The 26,725-nt window shown below is 37.5% G+C and overlaps 1 protein-coding gene across 1 annotated transcript; it reads left to right on the forward strand.

The window, feature by feature from the left end:
* The first annotated feature begins 18,409 nt into the window (after positions 1–18,409).
* LOC109049260 (rho-related GTP-binding protein Rho6-like) lies at positions 18,410–26,120 on the forward strand. Its single transcript, XM_042750681.1, has 5 exons — positions 18,410–18,687; positions 19,021–19,108; positions 23,452–23,561; positions 24,034–24,168; positions 24,260–26,120. Exons 1-5 carry the CDS (start codon positions 18,568–18,570, stop codon positions 24,503–24,505), a joined length of 699 nt encoding a protein of 232 aa, XP_042606615.1. The 5' UTR covers positions 18,410–18,567; the 3' UTR covers positions 24,506–26,120.
* Positions 26,121–26,725: the final 605 nt, after the last annotated feature.

The raw sequence follows: 26,725 nt of genomic DNA on the forward strand, positions 1-26,725 counted from the left end.
ATTGATGGAACCATGAAATCTGCACTCAAAAGAAAATCCTGAAGGAGAATATACTGACCCTAAGCACACTTGGGTTATGCAGCAGGACCATGATCCCAAACACACCAGCAAGTCCACCTCTGAATAGCTCAAGAAAAACAAAATTAAGGTTTTGGAGTGGCCAAATCAGATATTTTTTCCTGAATCAGTCATCTCTTTGATGGTGGGTGTGTTTAAATATGTCTGTCACACAGTGCAGGCCTAAAGAAGCTGACCTGGAAAAAATGAACACGGCAGAATCTGACCTTTTAGAAGATGTCTGTTTTCATCTTCTCATTCCTTCCCTTCCCCCCTTTAGGTCTTCATCCTTTCTCTCAAAGACCTTGGGAATAAAACAGACAGAGAGAGATGACCACACCGGTACCCAAAACCCTGCAACATTTTAGCTTCGGCTGGATGGGGAGCTTACGCTGGGATTTCTACCTGTCAGATAATGAGTGCGAGGAGAAGGTTAGGAATTTAAAAAGTGAGATAATCCTTCAGATCCTCAATTTCCTTATGTGGAACTACCAGGAATGATTAATACAGTGAGTGTGATATGAAATAATAATTATCTAAAAAATGATCATGCTGAGGTGATTGAACTAGATGGCAAAACGTATGCATTTGTAAGAAACATGGTACAAGAACATTCCTTTCTCCTTGTCTTACAGAGTCTTTATCATATTCATAATTCATAGCTTCTCAAACAGAAAGGTGAGCTTTCTTAACAAATTCACAGAAGTGTAACACTCTTCAGTGTTTGGAACCACACACACGATAAAACATAACAAGCACTACACGTCTGAAATGCAGGTGACCGGCCGGCAAACAGCGTGCCGTTAATGAGCCCGTAGGGTGGATGTGGGATGGATTCTGTGCAGCATGATTCAAGACGACAGACCTTAAAGCAGTGAGGAGAGGCGAAGCTCAAACAGCTGTATGCTAAACCTTCCTAAACAGCCTCTCTTATACACACACACAGCAAAGACAAGCAGTGGTGGGGGCAGAGGAAAATGTATCTGTTTTGTGAGCATCTGCTAGCTCATTTTACTTCATAGAGGTTATGAATAAAAAGTAGAATATTTTACAAAATAGCACAGCATTGCCACATTTAAGAAAAAGGACTGCAACAAATACAAATTTAATAAAATGTCTTATAATTAGCGAAGATTCTATTAAATCCCTTTCAGTATTTAAATAGATTGTTTGGGAACAAATTAACTGAAATAAAATAAAATAATAAAAACAGCAAAATAATATGCAAAATGTTTAAAAGTTTTAAAATAAAGACTACAAAATAATATATAAGTAATATTACAAATATTATTTAAATTATATTAAACAGCAAAATAAATAGTTGAAAATATTATTTACAATATTAGAATATTTATAATATATAATGCTAAGCAATATTTATGTATATGCCATATATAAGTCAGTATAGGATTAAACTGTGGATTGTTGCATTTTTAGGCAAAAATACATTTATTTCTGTTAGCAATGTTCTTAGGTCATACAACATGTTTTCTTACAAGGTTTCCAAATCCAGTTGTCTGCTGGTGTTCATTTTCCCTCTATACTGCAGGCTTTGTGAGTGGATTCAAAGGGAACATGAAAGAAGAGTCAAGAGTGCTAGAAATGTATTTCAGTCATCTCTGGACACTGCTGTACAGGATGTGGTGGGGAATGCATCTGTAAATCCAAAATTATTGTGCTTCTTCATCTATTTGAAGATGCAGAAAGACTTGAATAAGGTAGCTGACATTATTCAGACTGATTTGCCCAATAAATCACACAGCTTCCTGGTGGGCATGAGGGCTTTTTAAATGTGTGTAGTTGGTATCAATTCATTGTGACATGGTAGAGTTACATGATAGAGGGATGTGCACAAATAATAAATGAACAGCAGGCACTGGCAACATTATTAGAACAGAAATTTTCATGTGAACGTGAGAATGAACAGATGCAATTATATAGCACAGCATCCTCAGCCTCAACACCAACACTTGCTTGTTAAAATATCCCACAAGAGAGTATGGTGCGCTTCAGGTGCTGCAAATACCAGATCAGACTGCAAAGACTGCCATACCGTCCCAACCGTGGTGCAAACGGATCAATTGCTGCTGATGTTGACATTTATTAGGCTGTACTGAAGTTCCTGCATTGATATCGACACTCAGATGCGTCAGCCAAGTACCTCAAGAGGCAAGGTGTCAATAATTCTGAAGAGCATCATGACTGAATATATGCAGCACACTGCATCACACGACTCACAACGGTTTTTTTTTTTTTTTTTTTTTTTTTTTGGTTTATTTTATTTGCACACTTACTAAGTCACTTGAATTCTGTTTTATCATGAAACACATGCAGAGTTCCAAACATCCAGCTTTTGGCTCCAGCCAGTGCTGTATGCTGTAAAAGGTCTTTGGTTTCCTTTGAGACATGGTTATGGTCCATTCTCGTGTCATATTCTATGTCATGGAGTCTGATCTGGTCAGAGGCATGTTACAACAAAGAGCCAGAGCGGAAGGAGGGAAGGGAAGTGGCTGGAATATGTTTAGTGTTTTCATGGAGATGGTAAAATGGCTGTTGAATTTGGGCTCTAAGGTCACAAATATTTGTAATGTACTGAAATGGCTTCTTATTCTATGGATTTTCCAGTATTATTTCCAGTAACAAATACAAATGTCCGTGTTTGTGTATGCATTCTCCCCTATTTGAGACCATTAGCTACTATGTTGTTAAAGAAAATAGCTTACCATGGCATAAAACCTTACATAAAATCTAATAAACCATATGCAGCAGCAGCACATAATCGTCCCCAGTGAGCTTTCTAAATACTAACACGCGGACTCGAAAGTAAATTCCGTTTTGGAATGTGAATCCAAATGAAATTTTAATTGTTTATTGGTTGACGGTTTGGAATTTCAAATAATTCTTAAATATTTAATACTGTAGAGATTCTTCCTGTCAATATTCGTATTTGGAATATTATTGTGAGGGTTTTTGTTGTGTTTATTTATTCGCTGCTCTGACTTTACCTGACCTAGTTGTCGACAGCAATCGGCAACCAAACTAATTTCAGACAAAATCGTCCAAACTCATTTTGAGGGATAATTTTGTGCAAACGAATTTTGTTACATTTATCGCCCAAAAATAGTATAGCCTATATTTAGGGCTGCAAGATGTACCGCACCCTTACATTTTCACCTTACCTGTAAATAAACGAACTTTCCTCATTTCCGCTCAGGACAAATAAGGCGAGTTTAAAATACAGCCTTAGCGTTTATTCTTTGCTCCAGAAGCAATACATTTCCCTTTTGACTTTTTAAAACCGACTTTTTCGCACGATGAAACTTCATGCATCTTCTGAATTTGACAAGAACGCGTTGGACACGTGTATGTGCGGGGTTTGACTGGATGGTTATCCTCTGAGTGATCACCATTCGGTACACACGAAAGTGCAGGCCCCTCTCGCATTCAAATCATTGCCCACCATCTTGATTGTGGAGGACAGCTTATGAGGCCCCGCAGATTGTTCGGCTTGACAATGGATTCTTTTGTGAGGGTGTTTCTCTTTATTTCCTCAGACAATACTTGAGGGTCCTTCTGGTTTTGCTCTCAGGAAATGTTTGCAAAGTTACACCTTACTATACCTCTCTAAACAAGTAGGCAGTATTAAACTTCTTTTCCACTCGCAAGTGGCCACTAAATGGGAGAATTTTTATATGACGGTAGAAGCGCACTGGGTATTTTAATTGTATAACCAGTGTCTTCACATATGTAACTTATGTCTATTAATCACTGAGAAAATGCGCTCAAAATGACACACGGGGCCTTACTCGCAGCGGTCTTTCTCTTTAAATCACTCTTAAACGTGCGCATCACACGCACTCCAAAAGCAGAGGGCAGCGCATATGAGCGTGTGTGTGTGTGTTTACGTTAGAATTGAGCGGCCATACAGGCGCCATGTTTAGCGAGTTTCCCAGGCGCAACGGGCCGTAGAGATGACCTTTCCGTCCTCTGCTTGAATAGCCGCATAAGTAAAGCGCCCAGCTGGGCCTGTCTAAGCCTTCAACGTCAATTCGAAAATCGGTAGCTATGATTTCCCTGGGAAAAAAAATCTTTTAAAATCTGGAAATGTTCACGAGCGTTTCTGTGTCATACAAAATAATGGCACAAATAATGCCACGGAGCAGGTTTAGAATAATAATAAACTATAATGATACTACTAATTTATAGGTTAGTTGTTGCTGTTGGTGAAAATTGTATTAATAGAATAATAGGCTTATAGTCTAATTGTGTTATTGTTATATAATTTGACCTTGTTGATGTTATACATAACGATTTCTTGCTTTTGTGCGATATTTTTTCCCAGATAAAACAGTCCCATCAGTTCAGCATCTACGATTCTGGTCTCTCTAATTTAGTGACTTAATGTTGCAGAAAATAAATAATACAATATAACAAGAGCAGTATTTTTTTTTACACTTACAACAATGTTTTTTTATATCTTTTTATATTTTTTTATACATCTATGTTTTAATATTAAAATAGGCATGTAATTTTAGCAGCCAGTATTTTCAGTTGGTTGGCAGTGCTAACGTGGTTAAAAAAATGCCAGATTTCTAAAAACTATTTAGAAATTTGATATTCAGTTATTATATTATATTTTAATAAATATGGATATATAAGCTTCTATACTGTACGTGCGGTAGTTTGTCGAAAGCTAAATCATATATCTATCATGATTTATTTAAAGTTATCATTAAATTGAGTTTAAAAAAATATTTAGTTGAGCTGTATTTTAGGGTTTCAGGGAAAGGGAAACGTGCATTCAACTGGAAAATAGCCGTCACCTGCACTTAACAACCACGATCAACCAGCCCAAATAAGTCATATCTCCAATTTCTCCACTGTACCCGCGATGATGGATGCTTTAATCCATCCATACAGCACATGCAAGCATTCGTGAATATGTGTAGAAACACAATGCGCAACTACAGCCAGAGGCTGCCAGCGCAGTCATAACTGTGTTCACCTTTAATGCCCATTACAAAATTAACGCTTGTGATGTCTCCTTTTTTCTTCAATCGTTTGAGAACGGGACCTCCTAAATAACAAAACACTTTAACACGTTGTTCGTAACACCAACACTGAAGAGCATTTTTCTCACTGGAGCCCAGAGTTCAGTGCCCGGGCCGCGCAGCGCTGAGGCCCACTCCCCTCGCTCTTTGTTGGGTCTATTGTAGTGAGTGTGTGTTGGGATTGGGGGCGTAATGAGAGGGCTGCGACCCCCCGATGGGGTGGATTTGCTATCCAAAGACCGTTAGACAGCGCCTGAATGAATTGGGACTGAATGTCATTGTAATGCAACTGAACAGCTCCTCCTTCACGCAGTTTAAGACGAGGAGGCCGCTCAACTGAGCCGGGAGAAATAGCCAACTGACGGCGTTCAGCGCACCATTTCTGTCCTTTTCTCTGCCGTCCTGTTCTCATCTTCTCCAGCTATGGACAAGTGGCCGTCGTTATCCTTCGGATTCAGGAAGGTGTTTTCCCCACTGATAAAATCCTTTAAGGCCCTTCTGTCAGAGCCGGGATTTGTGTGGCAAGAGATCTAAAACCTCTGAACAAGAAACGAGGCGAATATGCGTTCAAAATCATCTCATATATACCTCGATTGGAGAAAAGGCGTCTTGCTTTTGATGCAGGTATCATCCTAACCGGAGCGCATTTCTGTGCTGGAATCTCAGTTTTCGTTTCGATTATAATAAAGGCCTATGCATAGACGCGTTTGTGATCCAAACGAAACGTATCTATAAATATCGTAGCTTTACTAAATAAATGTGGACGACAACAACAGAAAACGAGGTAGGCCAATACAAAAAACAGCCCACTGTCTTAGGCTAAAATGCATCTTTGGGAAGCAAAACTATTATCCGAATATACCTTCAAAATCTGGGACTGTTCTTCTCGTTACCCTTTGTTCCATCCGCAGGGGAGGTGTGGAGAAAAGCCTCTTGAAAATTCAGTCATGCCAACAATGGTCAAGATACATCTTTGAATTCTACCACAACCGTGCTATAGGCTATCAACAAATATTTAAGAATTTTTTTTCTATATGCAATCTGAAAAATAACTCTACAAATAATCATTTAGCGTCAATGTCACCGAGGTCAAAGACGCTTGTCAAAAAAGACAGTGAGCATCCATTAAAGGTGCCATTAGTCGTGTGTTGCTTAGGAAACAATATTAGAATTACTGGAGATTAAAAAAAAGGTTTTTAATCTCGATATGAAAATGATACCTTGAAAAAAGCTGGGCTAAATTTTAACTCGCACATAACACGAACGGAACCTGTTAAGCGTTATCGTTTAATGCAGTGTTCAATGCCCTGATGAGATAAGAGAAGAAAATGAATAGAACAGTGATCAAAAGCCACATACACGTGACATTATTAAAAACGAGTGCCGTGTCTATCAAATTCAGTAATGCAATATAGAATACGTTTCTAACCACGTGTAATTTAATATTACGCCCTTAATTTAAGAACTAGAGCAACTATTTTATCTTATTAAGCTTAAAATTGAAAATACAACAAGCATTTAAACTGACATCAACTAAATAATATAGTTATAAGAAATTGATGAAAGAAAGAAAGAAAGAAAGAAAGAAAGAAAGAAAGAAAGAAAGAAAGAAAGAAAGAAAGAAAGAAAGAAAGAAAGAAAAAATAGTTGGGACTTAACTCACCACAAATGTTAAATGTTAATGAAATTGATGAAAGAAAAAGAAAGAAAGAAAGAAAGAAAGAAAGAAAGAAAGAAAGTATGGATTAGTGAATCACGTTTGTTCCAATGGCGGAGCAATACTGTCCATGGTGCAACCTAAAACATGATTTCTCAGTGAACATTTTCTCAGATAAACTCTCAATCCCCAATTCTGCAGGTCAAAAACATTTTGAAATGCAACGCTAATAGCATTGCACACTTTATTAACAAATTGAAAAACAAACAAATTTAGGCAGTAAACGAAAACATTTGCATTCACTTGGTATTCTCAGAATAGTGTATCTAATTAAAAAAAAAAAAAAAAAAAAAAAAAAAAAAAAAAAACATTTCCCCCTTGAGAGATTATGGATTGGGCTATTTTCAATTGCATAACAGGTAGACCTATTTGCATTACGTTACAACCCGTAGGATTTGATTCTCTAATGATAATTTTTAATTGGCTTTTTTGACAAACATTACAAAGCACACTCCTGGCACGTTATAAATATCGACAGGGCTGAAATACTCTAAAATATATTTCTCCGTAACCACTTTTGCAAGTGTGCTTCACTCGATAACCTCATACAGTTTAGGACAGTCCATCAAGGGGTATGTATGTACAGAAAACATTAAGGCCAGTATTAACATGGAAGCAAACACGTTTGTACGCGTCAAAGCAAAACTATTTCCGTCCATAATGCACGTCTGGATGCCCGCTTCTCTTTGCAGAATGTCAGGCGCGCGCTATTTCAAGGACATCTCGCTGATGAGGCTTTGGCTAATGGGGGAGAACTTGGGCCCGGGCCATGACGTCATTATGTCCCAATGTAATCCGCTTGCGTTGAGCCCAATCAGCAGAAGGCTGCGCGTGTCTGGGACGGGAAGAGAGGACCTCTAATCCGCGAGAATGGATCAGAGAGGCTGAAAAAACACTCAGGGCAGGACCAAAATACCGCTGCCCGAGGACGATCGAGATTAAAAGGGATAGATCGGGAAGAACTGGCCCCAGTGCCTGCTCGTCTGAGGATGAATTTACCGACGGATGCTGCGGAGATTGTTTTAAATGGAGGGAAAAAGCAAGTCATCCTCAAGAACAGACTTCGAGCGCCATAGCTTCCGCAAAGTCACTGGACAGAAACAAAAACAGAACAGAGCGCTCGAAAATAGGGATACCACTGAAATATACGCGTCGTTCTGATGCCTTTCTGCGCGGTTAACGTGTCTTTGCGATACAGAAGAGGAACGCTATTGTGTAGCGGCGTTAAGCCGCGAAGGAGGGCGTATTTGCATAGACAAGAGGAGTCGCAGCATCTGAGCTGTGGAAACATCCCTGTTCGTACACCAGGATAGTCCGTTTTCAAGTACTGCCAGGGTTTTTTCCTCAATTTATGATATGTGACCCAGTAAGCATTTCTCACGTGATGCTTCCATTGCTCATTTCTTCAAATACATCAAGGACAAAGGAACCAGAGCGCCGATTTAAAGATTGCATGAAGAAACCCGTGGACGCAAAGCAAGAATTTTTATTTTTTTCTCTCTCTGATTTCGGTTTTACCCCGAAGGAAAATGGTATTGAGCGCAAGAGTAATTGTGCTGCATCGATTGACTTATTTTTCCATTGTGTAAGCTTAGACAAGGTGCACGTCATTAATCTGTCTTTAAACTGCATTAACAACGTATCACATATGGACAACACCACTGAACACTAAAGTGGTGGATGGAAAGGTGTTAAGCAGGTCGTCTCGTATGTTTGACTCGCATGCAATTCAGTTGCTAAACCAGTGTTGTAGTGAAAGTGTTCAAATGTTATACCTCTCTCTCGGAAGCTCGTGGGTGGGTTACATGTGCAAGTCAGGGCGCGAAATTTGAGTGTCAAGTGATCCTCGAGGGGTTTTGCTCATGACCACTAGGCTGCTGCCGCCGTTCGTTTGTTCTCAGAGTTCTCGCTCTGCGTGTTCACAGCGGACCTTGATTTAATGTCCATACAATTAAGGCACGCGGTGAATGCCAAGAGAAGAATCTCTCCAGCAGCCAGGTTTCTCAAGTAGCCTACAGCTCAGCTCAGAAATCAAGGCACTAAAGAGGGGAAAGCGTTCAGAATATCGCTCAGTGGGACCAATAAATCAAGCTTGTTATTATAACCAATTAATAATAGATTTATAATGAGCACCTCTATCAGTGTGTAGAAAAGTGGGTGGTTAGGCAGCATTTTTGTTTTCCGAAATGTCCATGGAATTTTAAAGTAAATTAAGTAGGCTAATAGACGTTGGAGGCCTGACTGACTGCTTAGATTAACAGGAAAATGGATCTTAGTGCACAGAGGTTTTAAAAGGGCGGAGGAGGGAGGCTGTAATGAGCAGAAAAAAATGTAGGATTGTTCTGGACTTCACGTTTAGAGCACTTTATTTGAGGCCGCTGTTACTCTGTGTGGATAGATTCACCCTAAGGACGACAATGTTGAGAAAAAAAAACCGCAATGTAAAAAAAACCGCACATGGTTTCACATCCGTAGATAGTCTGAATAGTCATTTATATAGCCTACTCTCATCCAAACGGATTTGCTTCAACTGCAAAGTGACGTGAATTTAGCGTGATGTTTCTATACGAGGGCGCCATCTATTGGGCACATTATAAATGTTGTCTTGCCAATCAACAACAATTGAAGAATAAATGCTGTAGTGATAAGTACAGCATGTCACCATTTCCAAACACTGTAGCCTACTTTATTCTGCCTTAAACTACTTACATGAGAAAAAGAAGAAACCGGTGAAACAAAACTGTAGAAGTAGGCTACGTATATAGGCTATATGGTATATAAAAATCTCGAACAGGCCATCTAAATTTTTTCACGTTAAGATGCTTTGGAGATGTTCCCTTTGCCTCAACAAAATGTAAACCTCGTTTGAATTCATAATGCACTGCTCAAAACGGTTATCTAATATAATAATATGCGAATGGTAAAATGTAAGAACAAAAATGGCGCTGCATTTCCCTTCAACAAAACCTGTGCAAGGAAAAAAACGCACACCTGTCTATGCAACATCCGGAATGATCAGCTAAAAGGCACCTTTAAATTCAAATCTGAAGCTACGTACATTATCAGAGTAATTAAAATGTCAGAAATAGATGGAAGTCTTTTCGTATCTTACACCAATCAAAAGATCAAATGTGTCATCACCTAACTGTTAATATTTATATTTAACAGGGTTAGTTTACTAGACATAAACGATGAAAGCCTGTTTTTTTTATTCCTATCATGCATCACCCCCCCCCCCCCCCCCCAAAAAAAAAAAAAAACCCATAATAATATTAAAATAAAATAAAATAAAATAAAGAATTAATCAAATTACATGTATTTTAAATAGGGCGATGTTATACAATGATGTTATACAATTGCAGGACAAATAATGTGTAAAATGCAACACTCTCATAAACCCTCCTCAAAAATCGTACGAATTAATACGAAATTGCCAACTCGTAAAATAGTTCCATTTTCTCCTGAGATCGGGGTAAAAATGTGATCGGATGATTAATTAACCCAGTTTCCAATGATTTTACTCAGCCAAGGGGCTAGGCCTAATAATTATTTGAGCATAAGGACGATTACATAATTTTGTCTTGTAAAGTTCAAGGTATGCAAGAGGAAACTTACTGAATATAAAATAGATATTTTGCATAAATATCTACATCGTCAAAAATATTACACATACACAGATTATAGAGCTCTACACAGGTAAGTAACGGCTTTCAGCTAAACATCTTCTATTGATATTCTTAGCTTGTGGTGTAACTTATAAATAAACATGTATAAATCACATTTGTTCGTTTGTCTTTTTTTCTTCTTCTTCTCAAAGCTGTCATCTAAATGACTGCACTGTTGTGCTGTGATTACGGTGGTGCATAAAGGCATACACAGTTTAATAATAAACAACTACATCAATAAAAAGTGATATGACATGTAATTACTAGAAATAGCTTTTTAATCAAAATGGCTCAATAGAGCAGATGCATCCAAATTAAGGAAAAAATATGCCAACAAAAATAAAATACAAAGTGTCACGCAACTGAACCTGGTATTAAGTTAAGGTATTTTTATGGTCTTTCGTGTGTGCGTGTGTGTGAGAGTTTTTGCCTTTGTCTAATTTGACATATATTATTCATAAAAGCTTAAGTGCGTAAAAGTGCGCCACTAACTTCACTTAAAGGAACTGCAAAAATAATGACCGTTTCAAACTGGTGTCTTAAACACTCCCATCTGCCATCACCATTATTTGAGCCTTATTTGTCAGACTGGGCAGTGTTTCAGTGTATAAACTATGGAGCGAAGCATCTTACGGGCTGAGTATACAGTGCAACTTTAAAATGTACTGAGTATAAAGTGTGGTTTTAATTTTGAGTTATAATTTATATGTTATTTAATTTTATTGGAATGAACAATTTACTATTTTTAACTAAAGGCATTAAATACAAACGAACGAATAAACATTTCTTCTTGTCATTAGCAAAATCTGTCAAAGGCCTCGGGTCTCAAGCTTTCAATTAATACATAATCAAGTTGAATAATTAATCAGAAAATGCATTAAACATTTGCCAGTCACGCAAATTAAAACTATTTAAAACCTCAGGCAAAGATAAAGAGAGAACGCTAAACTGATCCGTCCGAACACTGGTAAAATAAATAAATAAAGTCAGTTTTTACACTTTTGGGGGGAATCAGCATATACTCTAAAAAATGCTGGGTTAAAAACAACCCAGCTCTGGGTAAATTATGGACAAACCCAGCGATTGGGTTACTAGCCAGAAGGTGGGGTTAAACGTTATCCAACTGTTGGCTGAAAACAACCCAGTTGCTGGGTTTGTCCATATTTAACCCAGCATTTTTTAGAGTGTACTTCTGGTTTATACATATTAAGCTACTGTGCAAGAAAATAATTTAATATAAAAACACACATCACCTTTAAGGAAATGTGACAAGCTGCAAAACGCCAAAGCAATATTTAGGGCATATATCAGGACCATGGAGAGCTCCCGCCCCGGGTGCGCGCTCGACACTGCTCTGCTCTCTTTCATTCGAACAGTGAAAATGACAGACAATGACAACATGCATGCATTAATGTTAGAAAATGTTGCCGTTTATAATAGTTGCACACTAACACAAATTCATTCAGTGGTGAAAGAAACAAACGCACAAGGCACACTAGAGTGATAACATAACATTGCCGCCTAGTGGAGTAGAACTCTACTTTAACTGCACGATAGGCCTCTATATCGAGGCGAAATACGATCCCGCTGATCAAATGAGACACGCCACAAATTCCTTTCAAATACGAGTTACAAGTTCACAGTCCGTGAGCCTTACAGCTGGCACATATATCTAAGCACTTTCTAATCAGCTTACCTATCAGTTCAACTAATCGCCTTTGGATAAAACGCAACCGTTTCTCGCAATTCGCGGGTGTTCTCTCTCCCTGCACTGAAAGTGCGCTGTGCATCTGTCTGACAAACACACTCTTCATGTCTCGTGTCCTGTTAAATAACTTAAAATTTGCATATCCATAAACCAATTTTCTTGAAATGGCCTATGGAAAACTGAACAAAAATGAAAACTATTTTATACAAAAGTGTGCATTTTCTTGCTTATTTATAAAAATAAAAAAAAAACTATTTTTGGTAAAGGCTTCACTAAATGCCTTCACTTTAAATTCATAAGGTTTAGCCAGTATAAACAAATCAAACAACACAAAACAACCCTAAAAGTACAACACAATATAAAACATAAACAAGTTATTTAAATTTTTTTTTTGTATTTCAGTGTTCATTGTACTTTTTTGAAAAATATAAATACCTTTTTTATATATCAAACAAGAACGATCTGAAAATATACATATATAAAATTTGTATTTTAACTAATGTTTGCTTAGGAATTCTATATACCTGATGTTTAATCTTGTTCACGATATATTTGCCTAAATATGCTGTAATTTACTATATACATGTATGAACTGATTGATTGTTATGTCCCATACAGTCGTACAGTGTAAGATTACGTAAGAGTATGTTTTATAATTGGAGTATGTACTAAATAGAAAAAAATAAGTTTTACAACTTTAAATCAAGGTGTTTGCCATTTGTAATTTTAGAGTGAAAACTGTTTATTTCGACGGTTTTTTTTTTTCAGATAAAAAAAAACTGTTACCAACATCAACCACTTGAGGTCAGCATTACCTTTAAAACGCACGAGTTTTCAGTGCGACAGATGACAAACACGTCATTAAGTTTTAAGACAGGATCATTCTAAATATTAGGCTACTGTTTCGCCAGCTCTGTTGTGTCTCTATTTTGTTTTATATATGTGGTCCTATTTATCTTTTCTTGATGAATAATAAACTGTGCCTTCAGAAGAAAAACTCCTTAGTGTTAAGATCTGAAAAGCATAAGTAAAAGAGAATAATAAAGGTGATTTCTCTTTCAAATTACAATCACAGACCTAATTAGATGCACTGTAGATGTACTGATATAATCTTAAAATATTAAAAATGTAATGCACATCATTGTGAGATGTTTGGAGTATTACAGTGTAGGAATAAAGTATATACTGATTACAAATGTATTACATCAGAAGCAGTGCAGTGGGTCAGTGAAGCAAACTGCAGTTGTGTGGATGTAAGAGGTGATGAAATCACGGCCTTTTAACTATTATCCAACCAGAATGCAGCAGGAAACCTCAATGAGCCCAGGCAACACTCCATCTATTACATACATTATAAATGAGCATCATTTTACTATATTAATACTGCTACAAGATATCACTAATCAATCTGGGTGCAAATGTTTGTATCACATGCTTGTCAAACTGCTTGTTCTATATTCTGTCCTCTCCCTTTTTTAATCTACAGCCCTGGTGGTTCAGTGAGCTGAATTGAAATACAATTTTCAGTATGAAATCACAGCATTTTCTTCTGTTACAATGTTCCTCTCCCGGAGTGAGAGAATGTGCGCACATGTAGTCAAGGACCTGGGAATATTATTCAACACATTACAATTCAGCCCGACTGCAAGAGAAAGCATAAAGAAGAGGGAGAGAAACTAAGAGAGAAACAGATTATGTAAGATGAATGACAAACAAGTCAAATGGATGACCAGATCTTTTTGCACAAATTGATTCAATATCATACAAATAACAAAGTCAGATTCACTCTCATATTGATGAAATTCTTAAAGGAACTGTTTACCCAAAAATTCCAATTTCGCTGGAAATGTACTCACCCACAGGCAATCCAGTATGCAGATGAGTTTGTTTCTTCATCGAAATAGATCTGGAGATATTAAGCATTACACTACTTGCTCACCAGTGGATCATCTGCAGTGAATGGGTGCCGTCAGAATGAGAGTCCAAACAGCTGATAAAAACATCACAATAATCCACAAATAATCCAATTAGCATCTTGTCAATCGAAAAATTCCATGTTTGTAATAAACAAATCAAGATAAGATGCTTTTAACTTCAAACCATTGCATCTGGAAAAAATAAAAAAAAGTCCATCATCCATAATACAGCTTTCTTCAGTGAAAAAGCTCTCTCGTCTGAATCAGGAGAGAAATATGCACAGTTAAAAAAATTGCATCTTGAATAAATAAAAAAAAGTCCATCCGAAACAGTTCTAAACGAAAAAGCTCTCTCGTCTGAATCAGGAGAGAAATATGCACAGTATGGAAGCGTTATTATGGAATATGGATTTGTATTTTGGCCAGAAGTGATGGTTTGAAATGTGAAAGGACAGCAGGGGAATGACTTTTTCACCTGTGGAGGTGTTTTTATTTATTATTTTGGTTTAAATTTTTATCCAAAGCGACTTACAATAGAAGCAATCAAAACCAACAAAAGAGCAACATTATGTAAGTGCTGTGACAAGTCTCGGTTAGCCTAAGGCAGTTCACGCAGCAAGGGTTTTTTTTTAAATAAGAAATTAAAAGAAAACAAGTAGATAGAATAGAAAAAGAATAGGGAACGCTAGTGTAAGAGATTCTTTTTTTAAGAAAACAAGTAGTTAGAATAGAAATAGAACATGGACTGGAGTGGCGTGCATTATTGTGATGATTTTATCAGCTGTTTGGACTTCTGGCGGCACCCATTCACTGCAAAGGATCCACTGGCAAGCAACTGATGTAATGCTAAACTTCTCCAAATCTCTTCCAATGAACAAACAAACTCATCTACGTGGCCTGAGGGTGAGTCCATTTTCATTTTTGGGTAAACTATTATTACTACTAAATAGACTTGTCTGTGGATAGGAGACTGTCTAAGAACAGTCATTTTCCTCCAGCTTGCAGGATATGCTCGATGCTTCTCCCCAGCTGAGATGTCATTGCTGTGTTTCCTGTCTCAGTTTGGGGAAGACCAGACCATCTGTCTCTGTCTGGCCTGGGCCACCACACTAGAACTCTCTTGTAAACATACACATGCTGCCACACTGTGCTTTTGCAGAGTGGAATACATTCAGAAATCACATTTACAGAAAAATATGATGGGAAGGTAAATTGTAAAGCTGTCCTATGAAACAAGAACACTATACTATTTCTATAGTTGGTCTAAAACAAATCCATTCATAGTCATCATATAATTACCCTCAGTTTTCCTTTTTTTAGCTTTTATGACTGTTCTATGTTTTGTTTTTTTTAGATTTTGTGAGTGTTTGTGCTGATGTAACAAAGGAACCAGAGATAGTTACATAATCATTTCACTCCTAGAGGCTTTAGCACAAAGGGTCTCTAAATAAATGGAACATTCTGTGTGAACACATTCCCTGAAACGCTGCCCTGAGTGAACCAAATATAGCATTATAGCCGGTTATAGTCTTCGTATCATGTAATTAGCGTCTATGTGCAGGGGACGGGCTTTAATTACAGTCAGATGCATCCACAACACACAAACAATGTGATCAGTTTATGGATTCATTGGGTGTGCAGCTTTGGGCTCGTTCGATTACGCTCTCATTTGTCAGGGCCAAACAAATGAGGAAATACCAGGAAAAAGAGTCAAACTGTTACTCAACAAACAGTCAATAATTTGTCAGAGGTTATCTGTCTTTTACACAACTCATGCTCAATAAAGCTCAACAGAAGTATGGCCGTATATCCACCTGTTTCGGTCACTGAGTCAGAGGAGAAGGTGAATATGGGCTCTTGATGTCACACACTTTGAAGTCTTTCTCTATGTGACAGCCATGAATTTGAAAAATTCTAATTTATGGAAAAATCCTTTTTTTTTTTAAAGTGGTCACTTTTTCTCTTTGTGACAGTTTATTTTTATATAATATTGCATAACACGTGTGATCAAGCTGTATATCATTAAAATGTCCTTCAGAAAAGAAAGTGGTTCTTTTGGTCAAACCAATAGGCTATAAAGTTCTTTAATGCCACGTTTGGGGTCAGTTGTAACATTTTACCTGCTTAAGTTAATTTATTTAAAATGTCCTCAGAGAATGAATTGGTCATTATGAATACTAAACACAAAAATTTGGCTTTTTATGACATATAATGGCGAATTAGCTAATTTTTTTCATGAGATTTTCAACAGAATGTAATATATATATACATGTCCTTCTCAAAAAATTAGCATATTGTGAAAAAGTTCATTATTTTCCATAATGTAATGATAAAAATTAAACTTTCATATATTTTAGATTCATTGCACACCAACTGAAATATTTCAGGTCTTTTATTGTTTTTAATACTGATGATTTTGGCATACAGCTCATGAAAACCCAAAATTCCTATCTCAGAAAATTAGCATATTTCATCCGACCAATAAAAGAAAAGTGTTTTTTAATACAAAAAAAAGTCAACCTTCAAATAATTATGTTCAGTTATGCACTCAATACTTGGTCGGGAATCCTTTTGCAGAAATGACTGCTTCAATGCGGCGTGGCATGGGGGCAATCAGCCTGTGGCACTGCTGAGGTGTTATGGAGGCCCAGGATGCTTCGATAGCGGCCTTAAGCTCATCCAGAGTGTCGGGGTCTTGCGTCTCTCAACTTTCTCTTCACAATATCCCACAGATTCTCTATGGGGTTCAGGTCAGGAGAGTTGGCAGGCCAATTGAGCACAGTAATACCATGGTCAGTAAACCATTTACCAGTGGTTTTTGGCACTGTGAGCAGGTGCCAGGTCGTGCTGAAAAACAAAATCTTCATCTCCATAAAGCTTTTCAGCAGATGGAAGCATGAAGTGCTCCAAAATCTCCTGATAGCTAGCTGCATTGACCCTGCCATTGATAAAACACAGTGGACCAACACCAGCAGCTGACATGGCACCCCAGACCATCACTGACTGTGGGTACTTGACACTGGACTTCAGGCATTTTGGCATTTCCTTCTCCCCAGTCTTCCTCCAGACTCTGGCACCTTGATTTCCGAATGACATGCAAAATTTGCTTTCATCAGAAAAAAGTACTTTGGACCACTGAGCAACAGTCCAGTGCTGCTTCTCTGTAGCCCAGGTCAGGCGCTTCTGCCGCTGTTTCTGGTTCAAAAGCACACGCCTGTTACCGGTGGCTCTGGATGTTTCTACTCCAGACTCAGTCCACTGCTTGCGCAGGTCCCCCAAGGTCTGGAATCGGTCCTTCTCCACAGTCTTCCTCAGGGTCCGGTCACCTCTTCTCGTTGTGCAGCGTTTTTTTGCCACACTTTTTCCTTCCCACAGACTTCCCACTGAGGTGCCTTGATACAGCACTCTGGGAACAGCCTATTCGTTCAGAAAATTTCTTTCTGTGTCTTACCCTCTCGCTTGAGGGTGTCAATGATGGCCTTCTGGACAGCAGTCAGGTCGGCAGTCGTACCCATGATTGCGGTTTTGAGTAATGAACCAGGCTGGGAGTTTTTAAAAGCCTCAGGAATCTTTTGCAGGTGTTTAGAGTTAATTAGTTGATTCAGATTATTAGGTTAATAGCTCGTTTAGAGAACCTTTTCATGATATGCAAATTTTTTTGAGATAGGAATTTTGGGTTTTCATGAGCTGTATCCCAAAATCATCAGTATTAAAACAATAAAAGACCTGAAATATTTTCAGTTGGTGTGCAATGAATCTAAAATATATGAAAGTTTAATTTTTATCATTACATTATGGAAAATAATGAACTTTTTCACAATATGCTAATTTTTTGAGAAGGACCTGTATATATATATTTTTTTTAAAGGTCAGAATCTGCTTATGATGAAACTTTTCCATTAACCCAAAAAGTGTAAAGACATTTTGCTCACACTTTGCATTACAGCGTTCATGTTGTTGTTGGAGGTATTTTTTATAACTGATTGGGAAATATTAAGATTACATTAATAAGCTACATGCATCATTATTTTTGCAGCACTTTGTATTTAGAGAAGCGAATGCACTGATAACGCGTAAAGAGTTTGAGACGTTCTCTTTTATAGGGGTTTTTCCCCCTCAACTTTTATTAAACTCACGTCTATTATGTCATTTTCACACCTTGCGTGGAAACTTTCTTTTCAAACGCCCCAGAAGGTTCGTTTACCATCGCTGGCATTTATATCGGCTAAATCAATGAGCAGACTCCAGCTGGGTGGGCGCATTTCGGGGGCAGTGGAACTCGAGCGCGAGCAGGAGAGCGCGGCGCTGATTGGACAGCAGAGCTGTATAAATTGCCGCAGTGCCGTATTTCTCTCTTTCGTGGAGATTTAGTCCAAACCCCAATGCGGTCTGAACAAACTGCCCAGGGCCGTTATACGAGAGAGCCGTCGCGCACAGGACCGTCTTATTTACAATGAAGGAGAGAAGAATCAGCCAGCCTTTGGTTATGCGTTGCAAACTGGTTTTAGTAGGAGACGTGCAGTGCGGGAAAACCGCAATGTTGCAAGTCTTAGCCAAAGACTGTTATCCTGAGGTATGTCCTGCTCTCTCACGTATTCACTGTGTGTGTTCACTAGTAAGACACTTGGATGCTTGCTTATGTCATTATGCAACCATATACTGTGACTATTACGCACGGCGTTTGATTTTCCTGTATAATCATACATCAAGGTGATACTTTATGCATCTTTCTCTTGTGAGTTGTTGTGCACGTGTTGACGCGGGGGGTGGGGGTGGGGGGGGGGGGGGGGGGGGGGGGGGGGGGGGGGGGGGGGTGGCATCAAGGTGATACTTTATGCATCTTTCTCTTGTGAGTTGTTGTGCACGTGTTGACGCGGGGGGAAAAAACTAAACGTTTAAAACGAAGTTATACGTCCCAACAGTGTTCGAGAACTACACAGCTGGACTGGAATTAGAGGAGCAGCGCGTTGAGCTCAGTTTATGGGACACGTCAGGTGAGAGAGAGACTGACCAACAGCTGTACAGCGGTGATAAAGCATGCTTTACGTAACAGAGCATTTAAACCGATGAACACATTTGCCCTCAGTCATTTCTGCTAATACATTTTCACACACTTTAAATATCATTAAATGGACCCAGAAATTAAAATTCTGTCGTCATACTCGTTCCTGTTTGACTTTCTTATGTGGAACACAAAAGAAAATGTTTTGAAAAACGTACCAGGTGTTTGTTTTCCATATAATATGAGTTACTATATTATTATTTCTACCTTGTACAAAATCAGAGGTACAATTGCTCTGACCAACATTCAGTATTAGTAGTTTTAGTCACCTATATTGGCCTGAATTCATGTGATGTGTTCACTACTTGCTTCCACGGTTTATGTTTGTTTCATTCATTTTCATGCATACAGCGAAAGTGTTCATCAAATAGGCTCTTATTCTTTCCAATAGTAATAGTAGTTTAAGTCATCTATATTGGCTTGAGTGGGGTCCAATGTTGTTTTGGACCCATATACTTTCACTGTAAAGATGAAAATGAATAAAACAAGCATAAACAAACAGCCTCACTGTGAAGTGGAATGTAAATGTTCATCAGAACAGTTGTAGCTCTGATTTTGTACAATATAAAATTAATACCATAACTCCTAACTCACATCAATATATATCAAATATATACTCATTGTAGTAACTTGTGTACCTGCTAAATTATTTATTGCCCTTGTAATATTGTGATATCTGAATTGTCTTTAATGCATCATATGTTGCATTAGGATTTTCAGATATACAAAATAATAGTTTATCATTTAAAGTATATTTAAAATAGATTTGGATTTATCTTTACTATTTTTTGTTAGAATTACTTACAAAATCACTTCCTGCAAATCATCCACATGCATTAGCTTTAGTCCATTCTCAGCTGTTGTGTTGACTGTTATTGGGCTAGTAGGTCAGTCAGACGTTACAGGAAAGACACACCATCAGCACCTGAGCCCTGAGTCAGGGAACACAAGCTGACATGTGTGAGGAGTCTGGAAACTCCAACACCTGAGACCAATCCTCAAGCGTCAGACGCTGGCGGCATCTTACCTTCTGTCTGCCTCTGGATCAGTCGAGATAGAGAACTGGTTATTAAAATATTCAGGGCAGTGCAGGACAGCATAAGGTTTTGGCATGCTTTGGAATGTCTCATTGTGGCACGCAAAGCCTTTTTCAATGACGTAGGTGGCTTTTTAGAGATACTGTTTTTCTCTTTAAAAAAAAAAAGATTACACAGATCGGCTCCTTTTCCAGTGCCTGTGGTTTTGTCTATGAGATAGATTTGGTTAGGGAATGTTTGCATGTGTATCTGATTGAGAGTCTCATTAAGATTAAGCTAGTAGTAGAAAGCCGTGGATCAGTGACTGATAGCTGAAGCTCTTACTTTCTTATCTAGTAAACAGACATGAAATGTTCTACTGATAGTCTCATTTATTTAGTCTATGTTTGGATTCATGGAGTTTTAAGAGTAAGAAGACATCTCATAAATTTTTGCAGCTCATACAACACATTTCTATATGCACAGTTGATTATTAATTATTGCTCGGTTTCTGCTTTTGAATTACTACTACTACGAATAATAAAATAATTTGTATTAAAAATATTAAATGAATTTAATATTATATTTATATTAATATGTTATATTATAAATGTAATTAAAATTAAAATCAAAATAATAATTATTATAGAAACAACCGCAATTAATATCAAACAAGCAACCATACCATCTAACCAAATGCCTAGAACATCATCTGTACATGTGATAACTGGTGAATGAACTCTTAAGCAAGGAGGACTTCCTGTCTATGCTCAGTTTAGCTCGAGGTATTTCCTGCTGTGCATTTTATCTAAACACACTGCCTTATTGTGAAACGTTAAAAACACTTAGAACCTAGAACAGTGAAACAACAGTAGAAAAACTTAAATTAACCCCGGACACGCAAAATCCAGATCAGAAGTTAAAACGTAAATGTGAGAGAAAATACATTTTATCATGTACAACAGCTTACTCAGAATCTTGCATGGAAGATCAGAGCTTGAGAAGCCAATCAAACAGCTCCCATCTATTCCCTCATTAAGCCGGTTAGGCTTTGTTAATTGTGCACAGCCTCGTTAGGTGGCAACGCGCAGGAGGAACACTGGCAGAGCACTAGATGCTCGTGCACCCACACACAAACACTCATCAGCATACGTGAACAAACACACTCTAATCACGACTAATTACAGAAGCTTTAATTGAATTTGCTCATCTGGCTCTCACTGCTTCAGGCATCTCTTCACACACTCTCCAGATCAAAGAGGAGACGGGCATGAGAGGCTGCAACTGAGCCTTTGACAGGGCCTGGTGTGGCCCACTCCTGTAGCTCTTATCATTACAAATTTGATTCAAGAGGAATATACAGTTTTTATAATTTGTTTTTCAAACAGTAGTTACGGTCAGGTGTCAAGAGCAATTGCTACCTAGTATAACAGATACAGGGAGATGTCTTACCATTGAGCATCTGAAAAGATCCATGACCCCCCCCCCCCACACACACACAGTAGATCTACAACTCAAATATTTTTGTCAAAAATAAATACATGTAATTTAAAAATGAAAACATTCTTTACAAACGATATATAAAAATGTATAACTGGTTTTGAATACATTAATAAAGATATTTAATTATCAGAGCTGGGTAGATTTCTTACAAATTATAGTCCATAATTGCAGTAATATTACAGATTACATTATGAAAACTGTATGAAGTAATGTAATCTAGATTACTTTTAGATTACATTTTTATCAAACTTGTTTTAAATGTACCATTACACGTACATATTGATATAATAAAAGCAAAGAGAAAGAAAATATATTCCATGTTTTGATGTCAACTTCATAAAATGCATTAAACATTAGTGAGTTGATCGAGTGAATAGTGAATTGATAAAAACCTAATAATTCAATTAAGATCATAAAAATGTAAAATAAAAGCAATTTAAAACACTTGAATACTAAACATTTAAATACTGTATTTGTTTACCTGTATGTCAGTGTGACAATTAACCAACATCAGAGAACTGTGAACATGCAAATGTGTTGTTAAATTATTGAAATATTGACAACTTCTGTGATATTTCAACACATATTTTATTTTAAGGGGTGACAAAAATGGGAATCCCTGCATTAAACACATTAATGAAAACAATAACACGCCCAAAGTCTTTCAGGTTTGAAATATTTTTGTCCAGACTTCCAGAATCAATTCATTATGAATAATTTACTGCCACTGTGTGAATATGTAATCATGTAATTCATAAAAAAAGTAACTATAATCTGATTACAAACATTTTAAAATGTAAATTATACAAGTACTACATTTTTTGGAATCTGATTATGTAATCCAGATTACATGTAATCAGTCACTACCCAGCACTGTTAATAATATAATATAATATAATATAATATAATATAATATAATATAATATAATATAATATAATATAATATATTCATAGTGACAGCCATACATTCATCAATAGTCTTTTGTTGGAAAATGGTGGTATATGGTTATTGGTTTATGATTTTCATTCCATTTTTGCTGATGCTTCCGTTGAACTAAACCTCATCTAATTTGCAAACTAATTAATATGACAATGGTGACACATTTTAAAGCAGTTAAATCAGAATTAATTTTCTACAATGGCCTTACTGTTGAGACCTGTACTGTCTAGTGTGTATAAATAGTGATATCAGGGATGCCTGTAGATTCTTTGTTTTGTCTCATCATATCTCTCCTCTCTTTCTGCTGATAAGCCATATATTCTCTGTCTAAACGTAGTGAGCTGAGTCACTGTCTACATATACAGCAGTAGTACGTGACTCAGAGAGGCTCACACAACACCCAACATCTGAGCTGAAAGTCGATACTAATCAGCACAAACACCTGAATAATGGGCAAAATGCACCTTTAATGGACTTGCTTTATTTTCTATCGACATAGAACCATAGTATGAGAGTGTTTATGTGCACATCCTTCAATGCTGTTGCCGTAGTTACGGAATGAGATGAGTTTCATTGTGTGCAGGGGACAAGACCTCCTCGGCAACTCATTCTGTCAATAAAGGAATCTCCGAGAGTCGCCCACGTACATATTACGAGAACTGCCACACGAATGCTATTTACATTACTCAGCCATTGTCAGTTTCCCCTCATAGCATTTGATCTTCCATATTCAGCTGGATTCACTCCTCTATCACAAGCATCTTACTTGATGCCAAGTTTCCATTATTAATGTTCATCATGTGTTTGCTCCTGCAGGTTCACCGTATTATGATAATGTCAGACCTCTGTGCTACAGTGATGCAGATGCTGTTCTGCTCTGCTTTGATATTAGTCGTCCTGAGACTGTCGAAAGCTCTCTGAAAAAGGTGAGAGACATTTTATGACTTCGTTAATTCTATTAATCTTTTTTAAAATCTTGTTTTCCAGTTAAAATATCCTTAAAGTAGATTATTTTACTTAAGAATCAACACTGCATAAAATACTAAGACTTTTTAGAAAATGCATGTTTAATTAGTGTATTTTGTCTCATTGCACAGGCAATTGTTCCCCCAATTGTTTTAATTCTAAACAAGTTAAAAACAAATGAAAAAAAAATAATAAAGTGAAATAAGACAAAATATACTCATAATAAATATATAAGCTGTTAAAACAAATCTTAAAGGTATAATTCAACCAAAAATTAACATTCTGTCAACATTTACTGACCTTCACGTCATTCCAAACCTGTATGACTTACTTTCTTTTGTTGAAAAAAATAACATTTTTTGGGTGATCTAATTGAAAAATATAAACTAATATTATGATTTTTGCATTTTGTTGATTGATCTCTCCCTACAGTGGAAAGCCGAAATCATGGATTTCTGCCCCAGTACTCGAATAATCCTAGTCGGCTGCAAGACGGACCTGCGAACGGATGTTTGCACACTGATGGAGCTGTCCAATCAGAGACTAACACCCATCTCCCATGAGCAGGTCAGTCAGTCGCACCCTCCCTATGTAAACTAGACTCCTCGTCTACCTTTTTCCATCTCTGACTGCATTCGGTCTATCTTTCTATATGTAGGGCACCTTGTTGGCGAAGCAGGTAGGAGCAGAGGTGTACCTGGAGAGCTCTGCATTCACATCGGAGAAGAGCATCCACAGCGTGTTCCGCTCAGCGGCACTAACATGCCTTAACAAACTGCAGCCCCCCATAAAGCAAAGCCCCACTCGCCGGCTGTCCAAACGCCTCCTTCACTTGCCCAGCAAAGCAGAGCTCCTGTCCTCCTCCTTCAGCAAGCAGAGAACAAAGAGCTGTTCCATCATGTGAGCTCCATGTGCACCACTCGCTCTTCGAAACGGTTGTTTGTGGGGGGGGAGGTCATGACCTTTAATGACCCCTCCTCCCTCTCTCTATACTTATGCTGTTCTTCTTCCATTCTGACACCCCACCTGCAAACACACTCATCACAACGACAAAGAGCTGCTGCCATTGTTTAGGTTTTTCGGCTGTTACACATCCTCTTCACCAGCCTTTACATGAACTGCATTTGTATCAATTATCAATCAGTCCGTCGAAGAAGGAAATGCAGTGAATACTGGACAGTGGACACTGTCGGATATTTTTATGGGTAGTTAGCGTGGGAATGTGGGTTGAACGTAATTTAATATTTAAAGGAAGAGGATGTGTTACACAGTACGCACTTTAGTAAACATGGATGTGATTGTTAAATGGAAAGTGAGAGGATGATTGAATACGGGTTGGCATTAGTTACTGTTTCAATACAGAGTCATGCTTTGCTTGTATTAACTGGGACTGATCTATGATGTGAGAACTTGAGGGGAGGAGCCAAACAAGATTTTATGTCCTCCTGAAAAGGTGAACAGTGTTATAAATCTGCTACATGAAGCATCCAATCACATTTGTACATCCAGATGTATTGGACATGCTGACACACTCTTTCACTCTCTCTCTCTCTCTACTGTAGTCCTTCATGTGCTTTCTGCCCCTAGAGAACAGGTCATAAATCTCAGCCAATGAGGAGAAGCCCAGCATCGCCAGGGCCATTTCTCAATATAGAGCAGAAGTTATTGCCACAAAGACCCCTTCCAGATGTTCCAACCGTTCTTTTTTAGAAAATGAGATCTTTCACTGAAGTAATTTTAGAGATGGACTGGAAAGGCCATGGGGGATTACTAAGGGACACTGCAGTCCACCAAAACTGATCAACGTTGCATAAGTGAGAAGATAATTTGAATGTTCCAGTTGACTTTTCTTTTACAGTAATCTGCCACAACACCTAATTCTCAATAACAGGCATGTAAAGAACTGATTCTCTTGTTATGTGGTAAAGTTACTGGTTATAATCGAGGCTGGACATTAGATTGCATTGTAATTTCAGTGATTCTCATGCATTTGGTCAGATCACTGTCACAGAGGACTCTCCTCTCATCCTAAGCCTCATTCTGGTAATCTCGATCTTAAATCGTTGTGTAATACTTAATCATAAAACAACTAAATCCTCACTTTGGGCTTATAAATTGCCAAGTAGAAATTAACTGAGAAGTCAGACGAGACAGCATTATGAAGAATCTGACCTCAGAATAACTTCCAACTCATGAAATTCATTAAATTTAATACAATCAAAAAAATGGTTGGGGGAATATTTTACACAAACATTCAAAAGTGTGGGGACAGTGTAAGCTACAGCTGAAAATTCAGCTTTGCCATCACAGGAATAAATTACATTTTAGAAAACAGTTATTTTAAACTCTAATAATATTTCACAATATTCCAGTTTTACTGTGTTATGCAGATCTAACAGGTGATTAAGCATGAAAGCGGGTTTTTTTAAAAAATTTTTTAAGATGGACAGTTTTCACTCATTTAAACCAAAATGTTGTAAAATCATTGACTTCGTAAATTCTCACTCTAATTCATCTGACTTAGCAACAGACAAGTCAGTTAAGCTGGACTACATGTCCGAAAACCACTCGAGAGAATTGGAGAGAGAGAAACAGGGTGTAAACAAAGTAAAAATAAGGACAAGCTTTCGCACTGTAGCATAACAAATGGCTTTTTCATGGCTATAGTTTATAGTTTGAAACATGAATCATCTTACAGGCCATCATCTTGATATGAATTTGTTACTGTTGTCTGGTTTAGTCGCACTCTTATATGTTATATGTTTGATGTGGTGGATCTCCGCAATCTTCCTTTCGTTACTGCGGTCTGGACGTACATATGTTGTGCATAATCAGTTTTGTACAGCCCTTTAAATGAAGTCTGTGAAGCAAACAAATTCAGAACAGACTGTATGATTGTGTGTGCAATGTAACTGTGACTTATTAATAGTTGATTATTGCTGGTTCTGTTTTATTCTTTAGTTTCAGACAATCTATTTTATATGGAATATTGTTTATTGATTATTTTCCCTTGTCTCTGATGTCATGTGTCACTCTTAAATTACTTAAAACCTGGATTTGGTCAATAAATTGTGTGAAGGTTTTCTTCTTTTCAGTGCCAGAACTCATTGGGAGAAAATCCCTA

Source organism: Cyprinus carpio, chromosome B23, assembly GCF_018340385.1.
Source record: "Cyprinus carpio isolate SPL01 chromosome B23, ASM1834038v1, whole genome shotgun sequence".
NCBI lineage: Eukaryota > Metazoa > Chordata > Actinopteri > Cypriniformes > Cyprinidae > Cyprinus > Cyprinus carpio.